A 21,630-nucleotide genomic window follows, 5' to 3' on the forward strand; every position below is an offset into this window, starting at 1 on the left:
TTTCGTGCATCTTTCCTGTCTTATTTAATTCCCAATTTATTCTGTTGATCATTAGACCATCGAGAGCCTTGCTCATTGCTGGAAGCAAGCTAATCGGTCTGTAGTCAGCTGCTGTTATTGGGTTCCCTTTTTTGGGGATAAATTTTATGTTTGCCTTTTTCCATTCCTTGGGGAAATATCCCTGTCTTAGGCATTCGTTAAATAAAATTACGAAAATAATGGGAATTTCATCGAAAGCATGTCTCAACATTTCCGCAGTAATTTCGTCTAAACCTGGTGCTTTATTCTTATTCAATGTGTAAATTGCGTTTTTTATTTCATTGAAAGTGAATAATTTAATATTCCTTGCTTGTCTTCCATCACTGTCTGTGGTGTTTTGTGGATTTTTGTTTCCTGTTACGTTAACCGTATTTTCCAATGGAAAATGAAAGTCAAGTATTTCTTTTAGATTGTTCTCTATTTCATATGTTCTTGCTTCCTGTAGAATGTCTGGAATTTTGAGTTTTTCTTCTTCCTTATTACCAGGTTATATGGTAGTTCCCATGGTCCTCTATTATTACTTTCGTTACAGAATTCCTTCCATGCTTTAGATCTTGTTGTGTTTATCAATTTCTTGTAGTTTCTTAGTTGTTTTCTATATTCTTCCTTTAGTTTTTGTTTTTGTTCGTTTGTTATACTTCTCTGGTAGCGTTTCCTTATCTTATTTGTCATCTTTCTTTGTTTGTCCAACTCTTCCGTCCACCAGTGTGTACTTCTTTTTGCTTTCCGTGTTGTTGTTTTCCTTGCTCTATCTCTTGCTTGTTGAATGTCTGTTGTTAAGATTTTTACATAGTTATCTATATCATTGACATTTTTAATTTTTGGGTAATCGTGGTTTGACCATATTTCATTAAAAGTTTTCCTGTACAGCTCCCAGTTTATATGTTTTGAACTAATATAGCCATAATTAATATCAGTTCTCACTCTGTTGATTTGAGTCATAATAAATCTATGATCACTAGCTGTATTAGTTAGGAGAGTTTCACAGTCTATTACACTTTGCGCTAATTCACTAGTAACCAAACACACATCTGTCCATCCCTTAGCCCGTGTGGTGAAAAACGTCGGATGATCAGACATGTTTACCGATATCAAGTCGTGCTCTTCCATCATATCAGCTATCAATCGTCCCCTATTGTCCTCTATTTCATTATACCAAATCGCCGACTTGGCGTTGATATCCCCGGCAACTATTATATTTTTTGTGTTTAACTTTCTTAAAATTTTACTTATTTCTTCCACCCCTTTCTCATCTTTCATATATGGTGATAAGTAAGCATTGATTATGAAAATGTCCTGATCACAGTGCAACACTGCTGTTGTTATAATATCATCTGATAGACTTGGGATAAGGGCAATATCTAAATTGTCATTTCTTACACCTATGCAACTTTTCGGGATGTTGTTACCTTTCTTGTACAATAATTTCCAGTTCCCTAGGCATACAACTTCTTTATTTACTGCGTATGGCTCCTGTATAAGAATGATGTCTATATTAAGTTCGTTTGCTTTATGTACTAAGATGGAGCTTGGAGCTTTTGCTTTTTGGGCATTAAGTTGAATAATTTTCAAATCCGTTGAATTTGTTGTTTTCCTTGTATGATTAAATTGCTGACCTTTGTTTGTTGTTTTTGACTGTGTTTTGTTTTGATAAAGATTACTGTCCATAATCTATTCGTTTTATTATTTGTGCCTTCAGTTTTTGTAATGTTGGGCAATCTTTGCTAAACGCATTATGATTGGTTGAATGTTTCTTGTCTGGAGGCAACTCTTTGTTTAATTTTTTACAGTTAGTACATGATGGTATTGTATGCTTTAAATTACACTCGTTGTATCTGTGTCTTTTCATACAATGGCTGCATTTCTGTTGCTCTTTGCAATCTCTTGCCCAATGCCCAAAGCCGCAGCATTGAAAACATCTCTGTATTGGTATAAAGTCATCGACTCTAATTATACTCCATGAAATTGCTATTGTCTTGCTTTTTAATAAAGAATTTCTGATTGCAGGGGTAACGGTTAGCACTACATGTCTATATTTATCTTCATCTTTTTTGCTCTTAAGACTAGATGTTAATCTGATGTTTTCTTCGACCTTGGATTCGTCTGTGTTATTCCAGATATCGTTTTGTTTTATCATTGTTTTAATAATTTCATTATCTGAAATACAGTTGGGAATATTCAGTAAGATGACTCTTGGTTGTCTTTTACCCGAGATTTTACATTTGATTTTATTTTCTAACTCTTCTATCCCTTCAATTGCTGTCTTAAGCCTTTCCCCTTCTTCCTTGCTCCCCACTGTGATACATTGCCCATTTCCTTTAACCGGTTTGATACCCTTGACCTTTATTTTTAATTGTTTTGGTTGGATTTCCTCTTTTATTTTCCTCAGGATTGTATCCATATTTGTTGTCATTTCTTCCTCCTCATTAATGGGATAGATTAATACAGCACTGCTGTTCTCTATTTCTTTGTTTTTGTTTATATCTTTTGTGTTTTGGCTTTGTAGTTTTTGTGGAGTTAAGTTAGCTCTTACTACTTCAGCGTAGCTTTGGGGATTATTCCCTGAGTTGCCTGGTTGGGTATTTGCTTTAATTTCATTTAATGTTTCTATTATATTTAGAGGAATCCTGTTTTGATCCTCCTTTTCTGTTCTTAGCTCAGAAAGGATGCCGTACATTTGCTGTACAGCGGAAAAAAGTTGGACAATTCTGTCCTTCACTTCCCTTCGTTCTTCAATTCTAAGATTAGATTTATATGGTTCTGGCAATAAGTCCATTATTTGCTTCATTTGAACTTTTGCATTCTTTAATATTTTGTCTTCAGCATACTCTGTTGTCACAGTGTTAAAATAATTGACCGTTATGTCGCTCACACTTTCTTGTATGTCGTCCGTTGGCTGTTCTATGCTATCATCCATTCCCTCCATTATATAATAAGAAATACAAAATAACTATTAGAAGAGTGTTTATTGTGTATAGTGTGGCACGGTGCCAGCAACACTGTCAGTCTAAGCAATTAACTCACTCAGAAGAACAGTGCGAAAAACATAGCTAAAACTATATAAGTATAAGGTAAACCAAAATACTTAATTCAGCAATCCTGTAAAAGAAAAACTAATAATAATTTAATTAATCTGTCAATCAAATAAGTAACCACAACCAGAAAAATAACTTATATTTAAGCCGAACCGATAGCTGTTTTGCCTATTAAGCTATTAACCATATTAATTTTTATTTAATCTGTCAATCAAAAGGTAACCATAACCAGAAAAATTATCTCTTAATTAATCCTAACCGATAGCTATAAAGCCTATTAAACTATCGGTCACCTGTTTTTAAGTATAATCAGACCACCTGTCCCGTCTAGAGTATAACAATGCTGTCTGGAATTAGCGTCTGGACTGTCTAGACGGCCATCTGGTTTTTGAAAAAGTTGAACATCTGGCGATATTAACGTCGGAAATCGATAAATTTTTAAAGAAAAGTCGTTGCGAATGACCGTTGGCTATGGGGATTAACATTAACGACAGTTAGAAGCCGTTAAGGGAACTAATTAGATATGCACAAAACTAGAATTAACGTAATTTAAAAACTAATGACCCCAGCCTTACCAAAATGACACACTAGGCTCCCCTAACTTATCCCTACGTCGCACCCAGTTTCCGCCCCCCTATCTTAAGTTATCCCCCCCGCTATAAATCTAATTTCCCGGATTTGAACCCTTCTAACTCCCTTTCTAATAGTCGAACCCTGACAAGTTATATATCAAATTAACCTACTTTTCGAGCTCTATCCAAAGGTGCACTCCATTGTTAATTAGGACCCTTATTTCCGGTAGTCAAATTTCCAGTTTTTAAGAGAGCAGATTTTCCACAACCTTTATCTTCGTCGTCTGGACGCCGTCTTGTTTCTATAGACACGTAAAGGAAGGAAAGGCCGAAGCTGGATAGCATAGCCTGCCGAAAGGGGGAGAGAGTAGGAGGGGGGGAGGGGGATTGAAAGAGAGAGTGGAAGGAAGTGAGAAGGGGAAGGGGATCTATGAGGTCCTGCACGGGTTCCGTTTATTAGACGTTAAAAGGTTACAGAATATAGGCAACATACCAAATACAATAATAATCCCGACAAATATCAAATGATTAGATATATTACATTAGAGCTAAAATAGAAACAGAAGACCACTGGGACCATCAGTGGTAGTAACAGATATACAACATACATTAGGTCCCAAAAGGTAAAACAGAGCGAACAGATTGGCAAGTTGTTGGTTGATACAGTTAGATGATGGGAGAGGCAGTCCCTGCAGGAAGTGGTGCACAAGGCTTGAAGGTTGGAGCAGTGAGGTTTAGCTGAGGATTTTGATGTTCTTGCTGAAGGTAGTCAGCGCATTGAAAAGGTTCTTACAGCTAACGATCACATCCGGTTTGCATGGCCACGCAATGTTCTCGCTCAGGGCTGCAGCGATTAGGCCCCTCCTTGCGTTGTTAAAGTGGGAGCAGTGGAACAGAATATGCTCACTGTCCATCCAGTCGGCAGAATGGCAGGTGCACCGGCCATCATCCTTGTTGAGGAAACGGGCCAAGTAACTACCCAAGTTACCATGACCAGTCATGAGTTGGGTAAGTTCATAGTGCGGGACGAAGTGGTGGTTCTTCCCTCTTTCCATGATGGATGGGAAGAAGCTGTACACAGAGCGACCGGTCTCACTGTTAGACCACCTCGATTGCCAGCAGTCATTGGTGTAATGTTGGATATTACTTTTGATCCAGCTAATTGGGATCTTAGTATAGGAGAGTCTATCCAGGTTGGTGATAGCTTTCTTTGCGAGCAAGTCAGCCTGAACATTGCCCCGGATGCCCGAGTGTCCTTTGATCCAATTGAGAACAATGGTGGAGTAGGGGGTATTATCAAGTGCGGCAACAATGTCATTAATTATGGGGAGTTTGGTATTCCTGTTATCAATTTGATACAGTGTAACTCTGCTGTCAGTGTTGATAATAATACGCTGATCCCTGAGAACATCAAACATAGAGTTGAAGTAGTTCAACGCCCTTAGGATGGCCAAGGACTCAGCTTGATTATTGGAGCAATAATTAGCAAGTCTAAAATAACATTGATGAATAGTCCTTTTGGTCGGGGAATGGACGATGAAGGCGCCACCCATACCCATCTCTGAGTGGGAGCCGTCCGTGTAGATATTTATGTTGTTACCATTAACATAGGGAGAGTTCATTCTAATTTCGTACTTATTATTATGTGCAGGGTGAGAGAAAGTAGGTATAGTACAGTCAATTCCCTTATCACTCACGATATTGGTAAGATTATTTAAAGTGCCGGTTTTCTTGAAGGGTGCAAGATTATGATCGTAAAGATCTTTGTTTATATCTTTAGCATTCAGTCTTTTCATATTGTGGAGGATGTAGCGCTCAGCTATAAAGAGGTCAATAGGCTTGAGATTAGCAATTACCAGGAGCCCATCAGTGGGAGCAGTCCTGTATGCCCTGGTAATGTAAATGGCCGCCAACCTCTGGATGGAGAGGAGTTTCCTCTTAATATGCTTGTTTTCCACCCTCCGTCCCCAGACTTCGCACCCATAAGCCACAATCTGTTGGGTGACGGCGATGTAGGTGATCCTCCTTGCTTTGTAGTCCAAACCCCATTTATTCCTGGCAATGGTGGCCAGGGCAAAAGAGGTCTCCACCGCCTTGTCGTACATGTTGTAAATGTGATTTTTCCACGTTAATTTATGGTCAATAGTCAGTCCGAGGTATTTGATGGAGGTAGAGTAGCGGATCTTCTGTCCCATGATTTTAACAGAAGGTGGCTTTGACAGGGGGTTGCCTTTAGGGAATATAGTACATTCGCATTTAGCAATATTGATTACGAGTTTGACCTTATTACTCCAATTGTAGACATCGGTCAACAGATCCTGCATATCATGTTGTAATTTCTCCTGGTTAGGGTGTGACATCACAATGATCGTGTCATCCGCGTAGCCCTGGATCATTGTGTGCAGTGGCCTATTGTTTTGTAGACTGAGAAGCTCATTATACAGCAGGTTCCAAAGTAATGGTCCCGACTTTGACCCTTGCGGGCAACCCCTGTTGACGTGCCTGGTATAGATTAGCTTATCCCTGTAGTAGTAGTTCACTTTTCTATTATCAAGATAGCTACTTACCATCCTGTAAAGGTTGTCAGGGCAGTTGGCTTTCCCTAATTGATTGAGGATCTCCGGCCACCAGGCGTGGTCGAAAGCTCCCTTAAAGTCCACAGCCACCAAGAGAGTATGGCGGCCATTCTTTTTAGCATTATTTATATAATCCAGTAGGTTGTCCAACGCACTAACAGTATTTTTCCCCCTCCTGAATCCAAACTGTAGGGGGTGCATGAAGTTGGACCTGTCAAGATGATAACTGATCCTGTTAATTATAAGGGCGTCAAGAACTTTACCAAAAAAGGAGAGTAGGGAGATGGGGCGGAAGTCAGAGGGAGTCAGGTTACTATTTTCCTGATGTTTGGATATCAATTTCACCGAGGCTTGTTTCCAGGGAGTAGGAAAATGACCCAACTCTAGACATTTATTATAGATCACAAGGAAGGTTGTAGGTAACTCATTTATCGCCTCCTTGGCCGTCTCCAGGTAATGAAGTCGGGACCAGGGGCCTTATTCCTTCCGATATTTTTAGTCTCCCTCCAGAGCTCAGCTGTGGTGAAGAGGCTATCGTTGTGGTTGCCCTTATAGTTTAAAACACTATCTCTAATACTCTGATGGTGTGTCGTGTCTTCTAGTGGGTTATCCTGAGGGAATAGCACATTGAAGATATGATGACAGGTGTCCTCCAGAGAGGTCGTAAATGATCCATTACCATCGTCAATAGTGGGGGGGACACAGCTGGCTTTGCCCTTCCTTCTCGCAATGTAGTAAGGGACAGACCAGGGGTTGCCCCCACAGCTGTTGGTACAGAATTCCCTCCACGAGTGTGTCCTGGAGGCATTTATTTGCATTTTATACCTTTTGTAGTGTTCCATGTATTTCACCTTTTTTTGTGCTTTCAGATCCGGGTCCTCCTCTCTCCTAAACTGCCTCTTGTGCTTCCTTACCTCCCTTCTCAGCTTTTCCAAGTTATAGTCCCACCATGGCGCATTCACTCTCTTCACTTTTATGGTGGTGGAGTTGTAAGTAGCCAGGTGAATGGTCCTCGTGAGGTCGTTGATGATTTTATCCAGTTCCTCCTTATCATTGATTTGTGTGAGCGGGGGCGGGTTCCAGAGGTTGGTAAGTTGTTCATGAAACAGATCCCAATTGGTAATGTTAGTAATCCTGTAGTTCTTGGTAACTTTGTTTCCACTAATAGTAGTCTGAATGTAGTTGTGGTCGCTTGCGGAGGTAATATCAACAGTATTACATTCAATGTTGTACCTGAGGAGATTAGTGTTCCCAAGACAGATATCCACCCAGCTCTTCCCGTTGGTGGAGGAGAAGGTGGGGATAGGGCTGTCATTAAGTGAGGTAAGATCGTGCATAGCCATTAGTTCACAGACCAGGAAGCCCCTTGGGTCTTCCACGGGGCTGTGCCAAAGATGTGCTTTGGCGTTGAAGTCACCCATTATGATGATAGGTTTACCATTGAGGCTACTGATGACGTCACTCAATAGTTCAAGTGGGCGGCACAGGTCCTCTTCTGGGGAGCAGTAGAAAGAGATAATATACATTGGTCCGTTTGGAGTGTTAACACTGATTGTAGTGTAATAATTATTGGTGAACTGCGTCATCATTTGGGCCATGATAGTCGGATTGTAAATGACCAACCCAGCCTTGATCATCTGATCGTCGCAGGTGTGGGCCAGAACCCGTCCAGGACCCAACAGTGCAACCCTACCGTTCACAACGTAGGGTTCCTGAATAGCCATAATATCGATCTTACGATCCAGGGCCATCTGTAAGGCCTCTGACGAAGCAGCCTTCGACCTTTGTAAGTTTATCTGGAGAATATTGAGGCTATCCAGTAAGGTATGGTTAGTACGGTCACCCATTGCAGGGGGATGCGCAGAAGGAGACTGAACTGTTGGCCTATTACTCATATTGAATGGATTTAATTATATTGATCTTATAACGTTGCAATATGGGGCAGTCCTTGTCAAAGGCGTTATGATCGGTCGGCATTGCTCTATCTTCAGGGACGTTTCTATTGTGCTTTTTACAGTTTGCGCATATTGGGTCTTCCTCTAGATTGGTACACTCTCTGAACTTATGTTTTTTGGTACAATGCGTACATCTCTGCTTTTCCGTACATCTATTTGAGGTATGGCCGAAGCCCGCACAGTTAAAACACCTGATTATGTCAATGTAATCATCTATGTAGACAGAGCTCCACCCTATGTATAGTCTCCTATGTTGCATTAATATATTTCTAATGTTCGGCCTGACGCTAATTATAATGTGCCTCTGATTCTTATTGTTCCTTGAATTAAATCTGTGTGAGATTTTTGTGGTACTGATAAATTGCTCCTCGTTGATAACAGTTTGTAGGTATGTGTTTTGGTCGTATAGGTCATTGATCAGGTCTTCTTCCACTATGTCATCTGGGACATTAAAAAGTATTATTTTCGGGTATCGTTTCTTCTTTTCCACGACCTTTATTTTGTCCACTAAGGCATTTTCTGCCTGTACTGCCTTTTTTAGGGCACACAGATCCTGCTCATCTTGTACCAGTATTTTAAGATCTCCCTCTGGTAATGGTCTTATTGCCTTGATTTTTATTCCTAGTCTTTTAGGGTTCACATGACATTGTAGCAGGTCAAGGGTTTCTTCGGGGATGGGTACTGGTTGATCTGGTTGTTTGATGGCCGAAACTATCAATTCATGGTTATTGGCACTGGGGTTTTTTATTCCCTCCAGAGCCACAGACTTCTTAGCTATAAGTTTGGTAGTGCTGCTTACGTAGCCATGATTATGCTTCACAGCATTAGCGTAGGTAGCCTTTCCTAGCTGAACACTAGGGTTAGCCAACGCCTTAACCCTTTCTCTAAGTTCTAATACAACTCCAAATATTTGATTGGCTGCCGCGTGCATTTTAACGGCAGCCTCTTTGACTGCTGCTCTCTCCTTTGATTTTACAGAAATGTTAGAGTTGGTTGGTATATTGTTAAAAATAACTTCCAATTGTGCATTGATAGTACTAATTAGATCTTCCTCAGCAAAACTTTCGTTCGGCTCAGTAATATCGTTATTAATTTCCGCCATATTAAAATAATATTAAAGCGATGATGTAGGAGGAACCAGAAAATAAATATGAGTTGATTGATATATCAACAGTCAATATACACCACACGGAGCACGGGAAACACGACGAAACACACTCCGTATTAGGGTCCGTTAGGATGTAACCACGTGGCGAGGTCAGCGACCTTTCACCCTTTGTTCTCCAAAAATTTTAGAATGTTCATAACTTATAGACAAATTAGTGTAACGGAATGAGAATTGCTACACGTATAGATATTAGTCCGGACAGAGAGACACCCGAGTATGATAAGTCCCGGTGGCCCGACAAGCCCGCACGGCGGCCCGATATACAGAAAGTTTAGGACACAATAAATCGAAAACTACAAGTCCGATTTTAGCACCGTAAACGGCGGAGAGGACAGCTCAATTTCCTCTATCTGTTTCTATAGACACTGTTAGGAAATGGTGACAGGCCGCACTCAAAGGTATAGCCCCGAAACCGGAAAAGGAAAAATTAGGGAAAGGTGTATGAAGGGGGGAGAGTGAGAAGGTGAAAAGTAGTGGGATCGGAAAGTGTAAAGAGGGTTAGGGATCCATGGGCGTCTTGCATCGGCATTTATTGACAAAAGAAATTACAATCATTATACAGTTATACAGATAAACAGATATGCATACATAAGATATATGACGCGACAGTTAGTTAACCAAATTGTACATGTTGATGACAATGAAGACATTAAACAAATGCGCGATACATTAATGACAGTTGCAGTTGAGACAAGGTGGATTACATAAAGTTGGTTAGGCCGATAACAGAGAAAAACGCGCTATTTACATGAGGATCACGTGGATACAGGAAGAGTAACATAGTTGATGCCGCACGTACAGTTATTGGATGAACATGCGCGAGTAGGTTTAGAAATGAGCTAGTCCAGTATTTTTATGCTGTTAGCAAAGTTCTTGAACACTTTGTAGTAGTGCTTATTGTTAATTAACAGTTTGTTGTGGCATGGCCAGATGTCACCGTTGTCATTGATTCTGTTGATAAGGTGTTTCCTTTGGGTGCTGTAGAGTGGGCAACTCCAAAGAATGTGGGCTGGGTCGTCGTCTTCATTTAGGTCGCAGGGGCACTTTCCGTCTGTTTTGTGGTGGAATCTCTTAAGATAACTACGAAAGTTTCCGTGCCCTGTCAGAAGTTGGGTGACACAGTAGTTGGTTATAAAGTGTTTGCAGTTTTTCCTGTGTCGGACATCTGGGATAAAATCGAAGGTAGTTCTTCCTGTGGTGCTTTTGCTCCAATTGTTTTGCCACGTAACCCAAAAGCTGTCCCTGATAACGTTCTTCACCCAGACGAGTGGTGTGAGCCTGAAGGCGCAGGTGCCGTTCCAGGCGGGGGCTGAGCGGGCCAACAGGTCGGCCCTCTCGTTCCCCTGGATACCAGAGTGGCCGCGTACCCAGGAGAGCTTGATGTTGACGGTCTCCTTAATGTTGAGGAGTAGATGGACGCTTTCTTGGATGATGGTATGTTTGACATTACGATTTTTCAACTGCAGAAGGGCTACTCTGCTGTCACTGAAAATCTTGATGTCTTTGATCTTGTGAGCAGCCTTGTTGTTGTTGATCCAATGTAGGGTTTTGCAGATTGCCAGGGACTCGGCCTGGTTTGCAGTGCAATGGGTTGCCAATTTAAAGCGAGCCTGATGAATACACTTGGTGTTGTGGTAAACGACGAAGGCGCAGCCTACCCCTTCCTCAGACTTAGAACCATCGGTGAAAGCGATGAAGCCATTGTTGTCGTGGGGGCCCTCCAGAGAAAATAACTCTTCCAGAGAGGTCCCGGGGTGGTAGAGGATGGGATGGTTGTTAAGGTCGAGTTTGAAGTTCTGTAGATGGTCCGTAATGTGGTTAATTGTGTTGCCGTCAGTAAGATGCCTCATGGCCCTATTAAAATCCTCGGTCTTGATGATGCCCTTAGCCAGCTTAAGTTGTTGGTGCGTCCATACCTTTTCTTTAATAATCTGGTCGATGGGGATCAGATTGGCAATAGCCATGAGAGCGTCGGTGGGGGCGGTCTTGTAAGCTTTTGTAATTGCAATGAGGGCAAGCCTCTGTGCTGACAAGAGTTTCCTTTTGATATGCACCTTAGAAATTGACGGCCCCCAGACCTCCGCCCCATAAGTCAAGATGGGCTCGAGGACGGCAATGTACATGAGACAGCAGGCAGCGCTCCCATAGCCCCAGTGGTTCCGGGCTATGGAGGCTAAGGAGTGCATCACAGTGATTGCCTTTTCGTAGGCATGGTGAACCTGGTGTTTCCATGTAAGGCGGTTGTCTAGGATTACCCCAAGGTACTGAAGCCTGTCACTGTTTTTAATCCTGTGCCCGTCCATTTTCACCGTAGGCCCTTTTTGCAGTGGAGTTGTCTTAGGAAACACCACGCAGCAGCATTTGTTGTAGTTGATTTTGAGCTTCATTTTGCAGCTCCAGTCGGTGATGACCCGCAAGATATCATTTGCCCTGGCTTGCAGGACTTCCTGGTTCTTGTGGGATAGCGCGAGGACCGTGTCGTCCGCGTACCCCTGTAAACTGCTGTTTCCGTCTCCCGGGAAAGCCGTGCTTAAGGTGAGGAGGCTATTGTACATAGTGTTCCAGAGAAATGGACCCACTCTGGAACCTTGGGGGCACCCTCTGTTAATATTCTTCTGCAGAAGAGTTTGGTTGTTGTTAGTCACGATTATCCTTCTGTTGTTCAGATAGTTCCTAGCAAGGTTATAGATGTTTTTTGGGCAGAGCGAGTCCCTGATGCTCAGGAGGATGGCGGGCCACCAAGCGTGGTCGAATGCGCCTTTAAAGTCAATGGAGACCACCATGGTGTGTTCGCCTCTGTCCCTGGCATCCGTAATTGTCTTGACAATGTCGTCTAGGGCCATGATTGTGTTTCTCCCTTTCCGGAAACCGTACTGCTTGTCATTGAGATAGTTCGTGCTTTCACAATGGTAGACAAGTCTGTTGGCCATTAGTCCATCCAGAATTTTCCCCATAATCGGGAGCAGGGAGATAGGCCTGTAGTCGGTTGAATTCGATGGATAGTTGTTCTTTGGAATAAGCTTTATAGAAGCGATTTTCCAAATCTTAGGAAAATAAGCTTTTTGGAGACACTTGTTGTAAATGGCACTGAATGTGGTTGGGATAGCCTCGTAGGCCATCCTAGCCATTTTAGGGGTAATGCCGTCGACACCCGGAGCCTTACGGAGGTTGAGCCTGTGAAATTCATTGGCAATTTCTTGGTTTGTAAAGAGGCTGTCGTCCGCGGTGTTGGGAGCAATTTGGCTGAGCATCCTTATTTCCTTATGCGTCATGTCGTCTGTGGATGGGTCATCTTCCGGGAAGAGGTCATTAATAATCTGCTTGTAAGTATCCTCAATCGAGGTGGCGGGGTCAGTAATGGTGTCGTTAAAGTTGTTGGGAATTTTAGAGTTTTTGGCCTTCCCTCTAGCGATGTAGTACGGTGTAGACCAAGGGTTCCGCCTACCTTGGTCGGAGCAGAACGTCTTCCAGGATTCCGTCCTTGCTTTGCATATAGAGGTTTTATAGTCGCGGAAGAGCGTGATGTACTCTTGCCGATAGCCTTCCCGCCTGTCCTGGTCTGGCTCCCGCCTAAAGCGTCTCCTGAGTTTCCTTAGGTTGCGCCGTTGTGCCGACAGTTCACTATTCCACCATGGAGCCGATTGACGGGTTTTGTAAGTTTTTGTGGAGTATTGGAAGGCCTCTAGGATCAGCTTCTGTAGGTTGTCGATTGTCTCCTCTAGGTCGGTGGTTTCCATGTGCACCAGCGGATTAGTGTTCCAATTTTCCTTCAAGTAGTCCTGGAACTTATTCCAATGTGTTTTCCTCCTTATGCAGTAGTACTTGTCTACTTCGTTGATGTTCACTGTCGTCTCAATGTAGCGGTGGTCACTGGCCGAGTGTGTGATGATAGTACTACATTGGATACCTGTAGCTATGAGGGAACGGTTCGCAAGGCAGATGTCTACCCAGCTCTCCCCTGTAGAGGAAGAGTAGGTAGCCAGCTTGCTGGTGTTCATGGATTGAAGGTCAAGGCTGTTCATGAACTCGATGACTTCGTAACCCCTGGGATCTTCGATCGGACTGTACCAGACCTGGGACTTTGCGTTAAAGTCCCCGGCCACTAAAAGAGGGATCCCCTGCAGTTGCTGGATAGTGTTGTGAAGCTCTTCCAGTGGTTGAGTAATGTCCTCAGAGGGTGCACAATAGAAGGAAATGATGGCCAGTGAGACGGTGTTGATCTTAATGATGACAGTTGTGAAGTTCCTGCAGGTATGTTGTGTTAACTGGTGAGCATTAATATTCTTGTTGGTCATTATTATCCCCGTTTGGGGGTTTTCCGACGTGCTGGAGTGCGCAAAGATGTTGAGATTGCCAAAAAGGGCAATTTTCCTGTTGAAGCAGTAGGGTTCTTGAATAATCAGTATGTCAGTATGGTGATTGTTCACCATGTGCATTGCTTCCGTGGCGGCTGCCTTTGAGCGCTGTAAGTTTATCTGTAGCAGCTTGAGGTGATGTAAGGGAGGACTAGTACCCATAGTTAGTTTGTTTGATTAATTGCTCCCTTATTCTTGAGGTATGCGGGCATTTGGGGTCCAGAGCGTTGTGATTCGTCGGTTGCCTTTTTTCCGGGGCAAGACCCTTGTTTGCTGTTTTGCAGGTGATGCAGCAGGGGGGCTGCTCCCTCCGGGTGCACTCGCTGTATCTATGGGTTTTTGCGCAGTGGCTGCAGGATTGTTTTGAAGGACAGTCTCTCGCCAGGTGATTGAATCCGCAGCATTGGTAGCAGCGGGTTAGATGGACGTAATCGTCTATCAGCACGTTGGCCCAGGAAATTGAAATGTGTTTTTCTTTGATTAGTTGGCTCCGGATGTTTGGTGTCGTGGTCAGCACGATGTGGCGGCAATTTTCCTTGGTATTCCCTCTTGTGAGGGCAGTGCTGATCTTAGTGGATTCCATGAAGTCTCCCTTGCTAATGTTGTGGAGGTATTCATTTTGTTCATAGAGTGTGTTTATGATTTGTTCTTCTTCCACCGAGTAGGGTACATTTAGTAGGATTACCCTGGGGCGCCTACCTTCGGATAGCTTTGTTCTAATCAGAGGTTGCACCTCAGGGAGCCCTTGTATCGCCTGCTCAAGAACGGTGGCGTCTCTCTTGCCACTCGTACGGAAGCAGATCCCGTCTCCCTTAACCTGCTTGATTGCTGTTACCTTGATTTTCAGCATATCTGGTTTGACGTCTTGTATAATGTTTTCCTGGATCTTTTTCATGTCGGTGTTTCCTCCACTGGTGTCTTTTGGATAAACTATTAAGGCGTAGCTACTACTGCAGCCTTCATTTTTGATTTTATTGTTGATAGATCTTGAGATAGATCTGGTTGTTGAGCTTTGCAGATTGTTGTTTTTTACGATGTCTGAGTAAGAGGGGGCTGGCCTGTGTTGGAGCTGTTGGCACTGGCAGTTGCACTGAATGGTGGGTGGACTAGACTTGGATGCTCTTAGCTCCACAAGGCTTCCGTAGAGCTTGTTGATTGTTGCAAACATTGCTGTCACACATTCCTTTATCTCCCTTTTTTCAGGGACAGAAGGGTTACATTTGCTGGGCAAAGGGAGGAGTTCCATGATGCGTTGGAGCTGTTCATTTGATTCTGCTAGTAGCCTTGCTTCTAGCATTGTGAAGTTCTCGTCGGCCGGTCTATACCGTGATGGAGAACCTTGCGTAGAGATTGCCTCACATTCTATGTCTGTATATTCGAGGTCTGAATCCGGATCTCCCATTTTGGTCAGGAGTGGTAAGAGCACTATACTTAATTATTATACAGTTCGAATGAAGTAAAACACTATATATTAAGGCTCGCGAAACCCTAATAACGGAAAACGGAAGGCCCGCAAGACGGCCCGCGGGCTTGACCACAGCGGCAGATAGAGGAATTAAAGACGCGTCGAACGGTACGCTACACTTGGAGATAACCCAAGCGAGGCCCGAGAAAACAGAAAAAGAGTGACCCGAATTAGGGTCAGATAGGGGAATAGCGCCGACCACGTGCTCGGGTCAATGACCTATACGTCCTTTGTGCTGCTTAAATCTAAGATTGCCCATAACAGCTAGAATATTATACGTAACTTAACTAAAATCACGGAGCACGTAGGTAAAGTGACGGCCAAAGAAACACCCAGAAATGGGAGAGATCGGTGGCCCGACAAGCCCGCAAAACGGCCCGATATGCGAAATAGATAAGTCGTGAAAAATCGAGAACGGCCGAACGGAATTTAAAAAGTAAGACGCCGTTCGAAAGAGCGTAGAAGCCTGAATAATACACGCTGGAAAGATTCCACGTACAGTCAAAAGCGTCCCGGAAACAGACGGCGGAAAACCGGAAAGTTCCGAGGCCCGTAACTACTTAACGCGTGGACCGATTTAAATAAATTATATATCAATCGATAGCTCACGTTATCCAGATTCCAGCGATGTATAACACTCCGACGATTAAACCTTGGATCCGCCGATGGGACGATCGAAAGCCGGAGCTGATGCACCACACGACCAAACACTACCGCGACTCGTCGCCCTCTTTTCTATAGACATCTCTATTGAATGGGGATAGGGAGGCGTTACTCATTGGTATATCCTCTTGTAATGAAAAGAAGTGAGAAGGAGTTAGACGTTAGGTAAAGGGATTTGGCAGGGGCCGAAAGGTGGATGAAGTAGGCAGGGTAAAGAGAAGGTAGAAGAGGAAGTGGGAGGTCATGAGCCGCACCGAGTTCCGTTTATTAAACCAATAATAAAATACAGTAAAAACAATTACAGAGAATATATACAAGATTAGAGATGAGCGGCTAAGGGTACCCAACACGGGACCTAAACACGGCTGAATGCCGATGCAGAGCCGAATAACTTACCATACAAACATACATCCAGTAAGCGCGACAGGTAGTCAAGATGCTATACAAAATAACAGATAGTCAGCAGTGATACAGCAAGTAGGATGCGAAAGTCCAGGTACGATGCCGACACACACAGTATAGTATACTGCTAGCTGTTCCTGTTCCTTACGTCTAGTACACCTGTCGCTTTAACGAAAGACGTCAGCTCGCTGTAGATCTTCTTGTTGTTGACCAAAGTCGTCGGGTTGCATGGCCATCTGTGACTGATCTTGAGGGTCTCTTGAAGGAGTTTTGATCGCTGTTCATCGAAGCGGCTGCACTGGAAAATTAGATGGAGATTGTCCTGCGGTTGGTCTTCTTCACATTGGCAGTCCGGGGAGACCTCGTGGCCGAACCTGTGTAGGTAGGCCCGAAAGTTGCCGTGTCCGGTGAACAGCTGACTCGTGATGAAGTCACTGAGTACGTGGTTTAAGTTCAGGCGTTGGGTGATGTTTGGGAAGAAGCCAAAGGTATTTCTACCTGTACTTGCTTCCTCCCATTCGCGCTGCCACATTTGGATCATGGTGTTCCATACAAGTTTTTTGGTGGCCACCAGCGGAATATCACTAAACACAATGTCAGATGTGCCGAGGGTGGCTTCTTTAGCCAACCTATCGGCTTCCTCGTTACCGGGGACACCAGAGTGGGCCCGGGTCCATTTGAAGTCAATGATGGTCCTGTTGCACTTTGTGATTTCTTTGATTATCAGAGCGTGGAGTTTACCGCCAAGGCTGCCCCTGGCAATGCCATGAAGGGCCGCTCTGCTGTCGGTACAAATGGTAATGCGATTATTGTCCAGACTCCTATTATTATTGACGTAGCAGAGGGCCTGATAAATAGCAAAAAGTTCAGCCTGCATGACAGAGCAGAAGGGCGCTAGGCGAAAGTTAGCCGAGTGAATTGCTCGGCCTTTCTTGTTGTCGTAGAGGACCAGCCCTGCCCCCGTGCCCGAGCTGGAGCTGGAGCCATCAGTGAAAATGATGTAGTTGGGCGCAGGCACATCCATGTTGATATCAATATTGAAGTGAGGGTAGTGGGCAGGGTGGAAGTTGATGGAAACAGCAGGGTGAGAAACAAAATCGGTGGGGTGGCACAGATTGTCTATGTTCAGGTTAGGGAGAAGACCAATGTTCAAATAGTTAATAAGCTCTTTCTTCTTGCTATCAGAGGTCGGTAGATGAGTCAGCTTCCAGGATGCCATGTTTGCCATGGCCTTTAGGAATAGCGGGGGGATACCGGCTAGGACCTGGAGGGCGGCCGTAAGGGCCGTCTTGTAAGCCCCAGTAATACGTAAGAGGCAGATCCGCTGCACCTTCTGGAGGGCACGTTTTATGTGTGCCCTAGAGGCAGCGTTACCCCAAATCGGGGCGCCGTAGAGCACCGTTGGCTCGATTGCCTGCCTGTAGATGTTGATAAGATTATTCCTGCCGATGCCCCAGTCCTTCCCTGCTAAATAACACAGGAGGTTAGCTTGCTTGATGGCCTTAGCGCAAGCATAGTCAATATGCTGATTCCACTTCATCCCTTGATCAATGATCAAGCCCAAGTACTTTAGCTCTTTAGTGTGTGGAATACGTACCCCATTGATTTTTATGGAAGGAGGTTTGGCGAGTTGCCGTCCCTTCGACATTAACATGCATGCTGACTTTCTTACGTTGATCGTCAGCCTGTTCTGACCACTCCATCTCGCAATTTCGTTGATGAGTTTGTCCGCCTCGTGCTGTAGTTTCTCGCTGTTGTTGCCTGCCAGCATGGCCAGGGTATCGTCTGCATACCCCTGAATGGTCCAGTTGGCTGAGATATTAGGCGGAGCAATTTTGAGCAGGCCGTCAAACATAATGTTCCATAGGCCTGGGCCAGAACAAGAGCCCTGAGGACAACCCAGGGTCATGCTATGGGTGATGTTGTTCCTGAGGTCGTTTATCGTGACAGTCCTATCCCTCAGGTAGTCTTGGAGGATGCGGTAAAGGTTACTCGGACACTTGAACTGTTTGAGCTGATGCAGAAGGGCTGGCCACCAAAGGGTATTGAAAGCGTTCTTGTAGTCAATTGCGACAAGGAGAGCGTGGTGACCTTTGTCCCAGGCTTTGGTGACAAACTGAGTGGTATTATACAGAGCGTGGTATGTTGACCTGTTCTTTACAAAGCCGAATTGGTTGTGCTGCATTAAATCGTTACTATACAGATGAAAGTTGATGCGGCCTATAACGAGGCCGTCCAAGACCTTCCCCAAAACGGGGAGGAGGCTGATGGGGCGGAAATCCGAAGCAGAGTTTGGGTTGTTGTTGGTGATCTTAGGAATGAATTTGACGATTGCGTTTTTCCAGCATTTGGGAAAAACATGCTGCTCAAGACACTTATTGAAGGTGTATACGAAGGCTGTTGGGATCGCGTCAAATGCCTTCTTCACCATTACGGGTGTAATTTTGTCGTCTCCAGGAGCCTTCTTGTTCCGCAGAGACTTGATGGCGTTCTGAACCTCTGCGTACGTGAAAAGAGTATCATTGGTAGTGTCTGGAGGATCTTTAACACTATTTCTAATCGCAGATTGCTCCTCATTATCATCCCCATGATTGTCCGTAGGGAAGTGGACCTTAAGCAGGTGGTGATAGGTGTCTATAATCCCAGTAGTCTGGGAGCCATCCTCTTTGCTGATAGTGGCCGGAATGTTAGTGGCCCTCCGCGGTTTTAAAATTATGTTGTATGGGTCGCTCCAAGTTTTATTATTACCCACCTTAGTACAGTAGACTTTCCATGCCTCGGTACGGGCTTTGTTGATGTTAGTTTTGTACTCATTGAACTGCTTAAGGTAGCTCCGTTTTTTGCCTTCCTTGACTTCAGGGTCGTTTTCTTTTCTGAAGCTCCTATATAAGTGGCGTACGGTGTGCCTTTGCTTGTTCAGTGAGTCGTTCCACCATGGAGCATGCTTTTTTCCAATCGGGATAGTCTTTGTGGACTGGTGATAGGAGGTAAGAATTGAAGAGGCTAGGTGGGTGGCGAGGTCCTCAGCGTTAGTAATGTTAGAAAGAATCTGGCCTTTCGGAGTAGCCCAGTTGATCTTGAACTGGTCCTGGAAATGTGGCCAATTCGTCTTGCTTACATTGTTATAGTCGTTGTTGTTGTTAATATTTTGAGGATCGTCGGTGATGTAGATCGTCTTAATATACCGGTGATCACTTGCAGCATTTTCTTCTAAGGTGCTGCAGTAAGAGATGTATTTCTGGGCTTTGGTATTGGCAAGACAGAGGTCCACCCAACTTTCGCCCCGAGTACAGAAGTATGTAGGAAGTAGACTCGTGTTACAAGACACGAGGTTGCACCTAGACATTAGCTCACAGACCTTAAAACCCCTGGGGTCCTCCTCTGGACTGTGCCAGGTTGGAGATTTGGCGTTGAAATCGCCGCTAACGATCCATGGGAGGCCGCTGATGTCGTTGTTTATGCTCTCTATGTCTTCTAGTAGTTGTTGGATGTCTTCATTAGGGGAGCAGTAGGTGGACGAGATGTAGAGATTCTTGTTGTGGTGCGTTAAAACAACCGTTGTAATGTAATCTGTGCTTAAGTTTGGGCAATAGTTAACCTTCAGATTGTTATTGCACACAAGGATGCCAGTTTTGGTAGTGTTATCATTATCCTGGTTGGAGAATACCCTCCATTTGCCAAAGCGAACGATGGAGTTGTTCACCAAGTATGGCTCCTGGATTAGGACCAAATCCGCTTTGTGGTCCTCGGCCATTTTTAGGACAAACGAGGATGCCGCTTTAGACTTCTGCGTGTTAATGGTTAAAAGATTTAACTGAAATTTGTGGTGCACGGTTGGATTGTTGCCATGAGTAGTAGTTTGAGGCGTAATGGGAGTGGTGGACTGCTTGTTGATGTTTGTAAGGTTACACGCCATAGTCAGTTTGCTTGATCCTTTGCGATTTTAGCCTCTGTAGAATCGTGCATTGTTGGCTGAAAGCGTTATGATTGGTGGGGACCTTCTTACTTGGTGGTTGTTCTCTGTTAAATCTGTCGCAATTAATGCAACAGGGAGTTTTATGGCGTTTGGTGCAGTCATCATACTTGTGTGCTTTGGAACATTGACTGCATCGTGTTTCATCTTCTGTGCAGTCCTTTGCCTGGTGATTAAATCCGCAGCAGCGGAAGCACCTCAAGATTGGTATGTAGTCATCCACCTTGATGTTAGCCCATGATAAGGAAATATGTCTACTGTGTATGATGCTGTTCCGAAGTGTTGGGGTGACGGACAGAACCACGTGCCGGCAGTTGTCCCTAGCTCTACCCCTAGATAGAATAGTGCTGATTCTACAGCTATTTGTGAATTCGTCCATGTTAATGTCTTGCCATATGTTGTTTTGCTTGTACGTTATTCTGATTAAGTCCTCCTCTTATATTGAATTAGGCACGTTCAGCAATATTACTCTGGGCCTGCGTCCTTCTGCAACGTGGCATTTGATTTTGTCTTTTATGCTACTGATGCCTTTGATAGCCTTGCTTAGGGTTTCTCCATCAGAGTTGTTTTGCACCCTTATACAGACCCCATCATTGCTGATTTTACGTATTCCTTTTACACTTATCCCAAGGTCTTGGGGTTTTATTTCTGACATTATAGTCTTAGCTATCTCTTCTGTTTTTATCTGTTTTTCGGGGTCTTCAGTGTTGGGGTAGACCAATACCGCGTGATTCCCCCCTGTACCTTCATTCTGCAGCTTGGTGTTCAGTGTTTTAGCAATTGATTTGGTTGTGTTGCTGGGCTTAGGACCAGCCGTGATGGCTTGGGCGTATGTCTTCTGTGAGGTTACGCTTTCACTGATAGGAACACTTTTTTGAGTCCGCAAAACTTTCATCATCCCGTACATCTGATTTAATGCGGCGAAAAGTTTAGCGGCACAGTCCCGAACTTCGGCCCTTTCGTGGACCCGAACCGTTGAGTTTTTTGATTGGGGACACAGCTCGATAATCCTACCTAGGCAAATGCTTGCCTCTTTTAACATATCATCTTCGTTTTCCCAAGTATTCCACTCGTTAGGGTCAGCCTCACTTCCGTTAGGAGAACTGGGGTTCCTCGATGAGTAATTGCACTCTTGTGGTCTCGGAGTTAGGACAGAGTCGTCCATAATAGCGTGATAAGACGCTAGTAGCGAAACAGCCGAAAAAATACGAATAACGAAAGGCCCGCAAGACGGCCCGCGGGCTCAGCCGGCCAGAAGAAAGGCAAAAATACCACCAATAGAACGGTGTATCACACTTGCAGATATCTCGAGCGAAGCCCGAGATAAACGACCCCGAAAGACCCGAATTAGGGTCAGGTAGGGGATAGCAGCCGGCCACGTGCACGGGGTCAATGACCTCTTGGATCTTTGTTCTCGGTAAATCTAA

The 21,630-nt window shown here is 44.2% G+C and overlaps 4 protein-coding genes across 4 annotated transcripts; all 4 read right to left on the bottom strand.

The window, feature by feature from the left end:
- Positions 1-456: 456 nt before the first annotated feature.
- On the bottom strand, positions 457-1,152 carry LOC111614926. The gene has a single exon (XM_023356299.1). It carries the CDS (start codon positions 1,150-1,152, stop codon positions 457-459), a length of 696 nt encoding a protein of 231 aa, XP_023212067.1.
- Positions 773-2,965, bottom strand: LOC111614927. Its single transcript, XM_023356300.1, has one exon. It carries the CDS (start codon positions 2,963-2,965, stop codon positions 1,697-1,699), a length of 1,269 nt encoding a protein of 422 aa, XP_023212068.1. The 3' UTR covers positions 773-1,696.
- Positions 2,966-4,380: 1,415 nt separating this feature from the next.
- LOC111614928 lies at positions 4,381-6,423 on the bottom strand. Its single transcript, XM_023356301.1, has one exon. It carries the CDS (start codon positions 6,421-6,423, stop codon positions 4,381-4,383), a length of 2,043 nt encoding a protein of 680 aa, XP_023212069.1.
- Positions 6,424-16,357: 9,934 nt separating this feature from the next.
- On the bottom strand, positions 16,358-17,883 carry LOC111614930. Its single transcript, XM_023356303.1, has one exon. The coding sequence runs from the start codon at positions 17,876-17,878 to the stop codon at positions 16,358-16,360; it is 1,521 nt and encodes a 506-aa protein (XP_023212071.1). The 5' UTR covers positions 17,879-17,883.
- Positions 17,884-21,630: the final 3,747 nt, after the last annotated feature.

This window comes from Centruroides sculpturatus, unplaced genomic scaffold (genome assembly GCF_000671375.1).
Source record: "Centruroides sculpturatus isolate CEXI.00-Female unplaced genomic scaffold, Cexi_2.0 scaffold2342, whole genome shotgun sequence".
In the NCBI taxonomy this organism is placed as follows: domain Eukaryota; kingdom Metazoa; phylum Arthropoda; class Arachnida; order Scorpiones; family Buthidae; genus Centruroides; species Centruroides sculpturatus.

Coding starts and splice junctions, on each gene's coding strand:
- LOC111614926 (XM_023356299.1), bottom strand. CDS start 1,152: ATGATGGAAGAGCACGACTTGATATCGGTAAACATGTCTGATCATCCG.
- LOC111614927 (XM_023356300.1), bottom strand. CDS start 2,965: ATGGAGGGAATGGATGATAGCATAGAACAGCCAACGGACGACATACAA.
- LOC111614928 (XM_023356301.1), bottom strand. CDS start 6,423: ATGCACCCCCTACAGTTTGGATTCAGGAGGGGGAAAAATACTGTTAGT.
- LOC111614930 (XM_023356303.1), bottom strand. CDS start 17,878: ATGTCGAAGGGACGGCAACTCGCCAAACCTCCTTCCATAAAAATCAAT.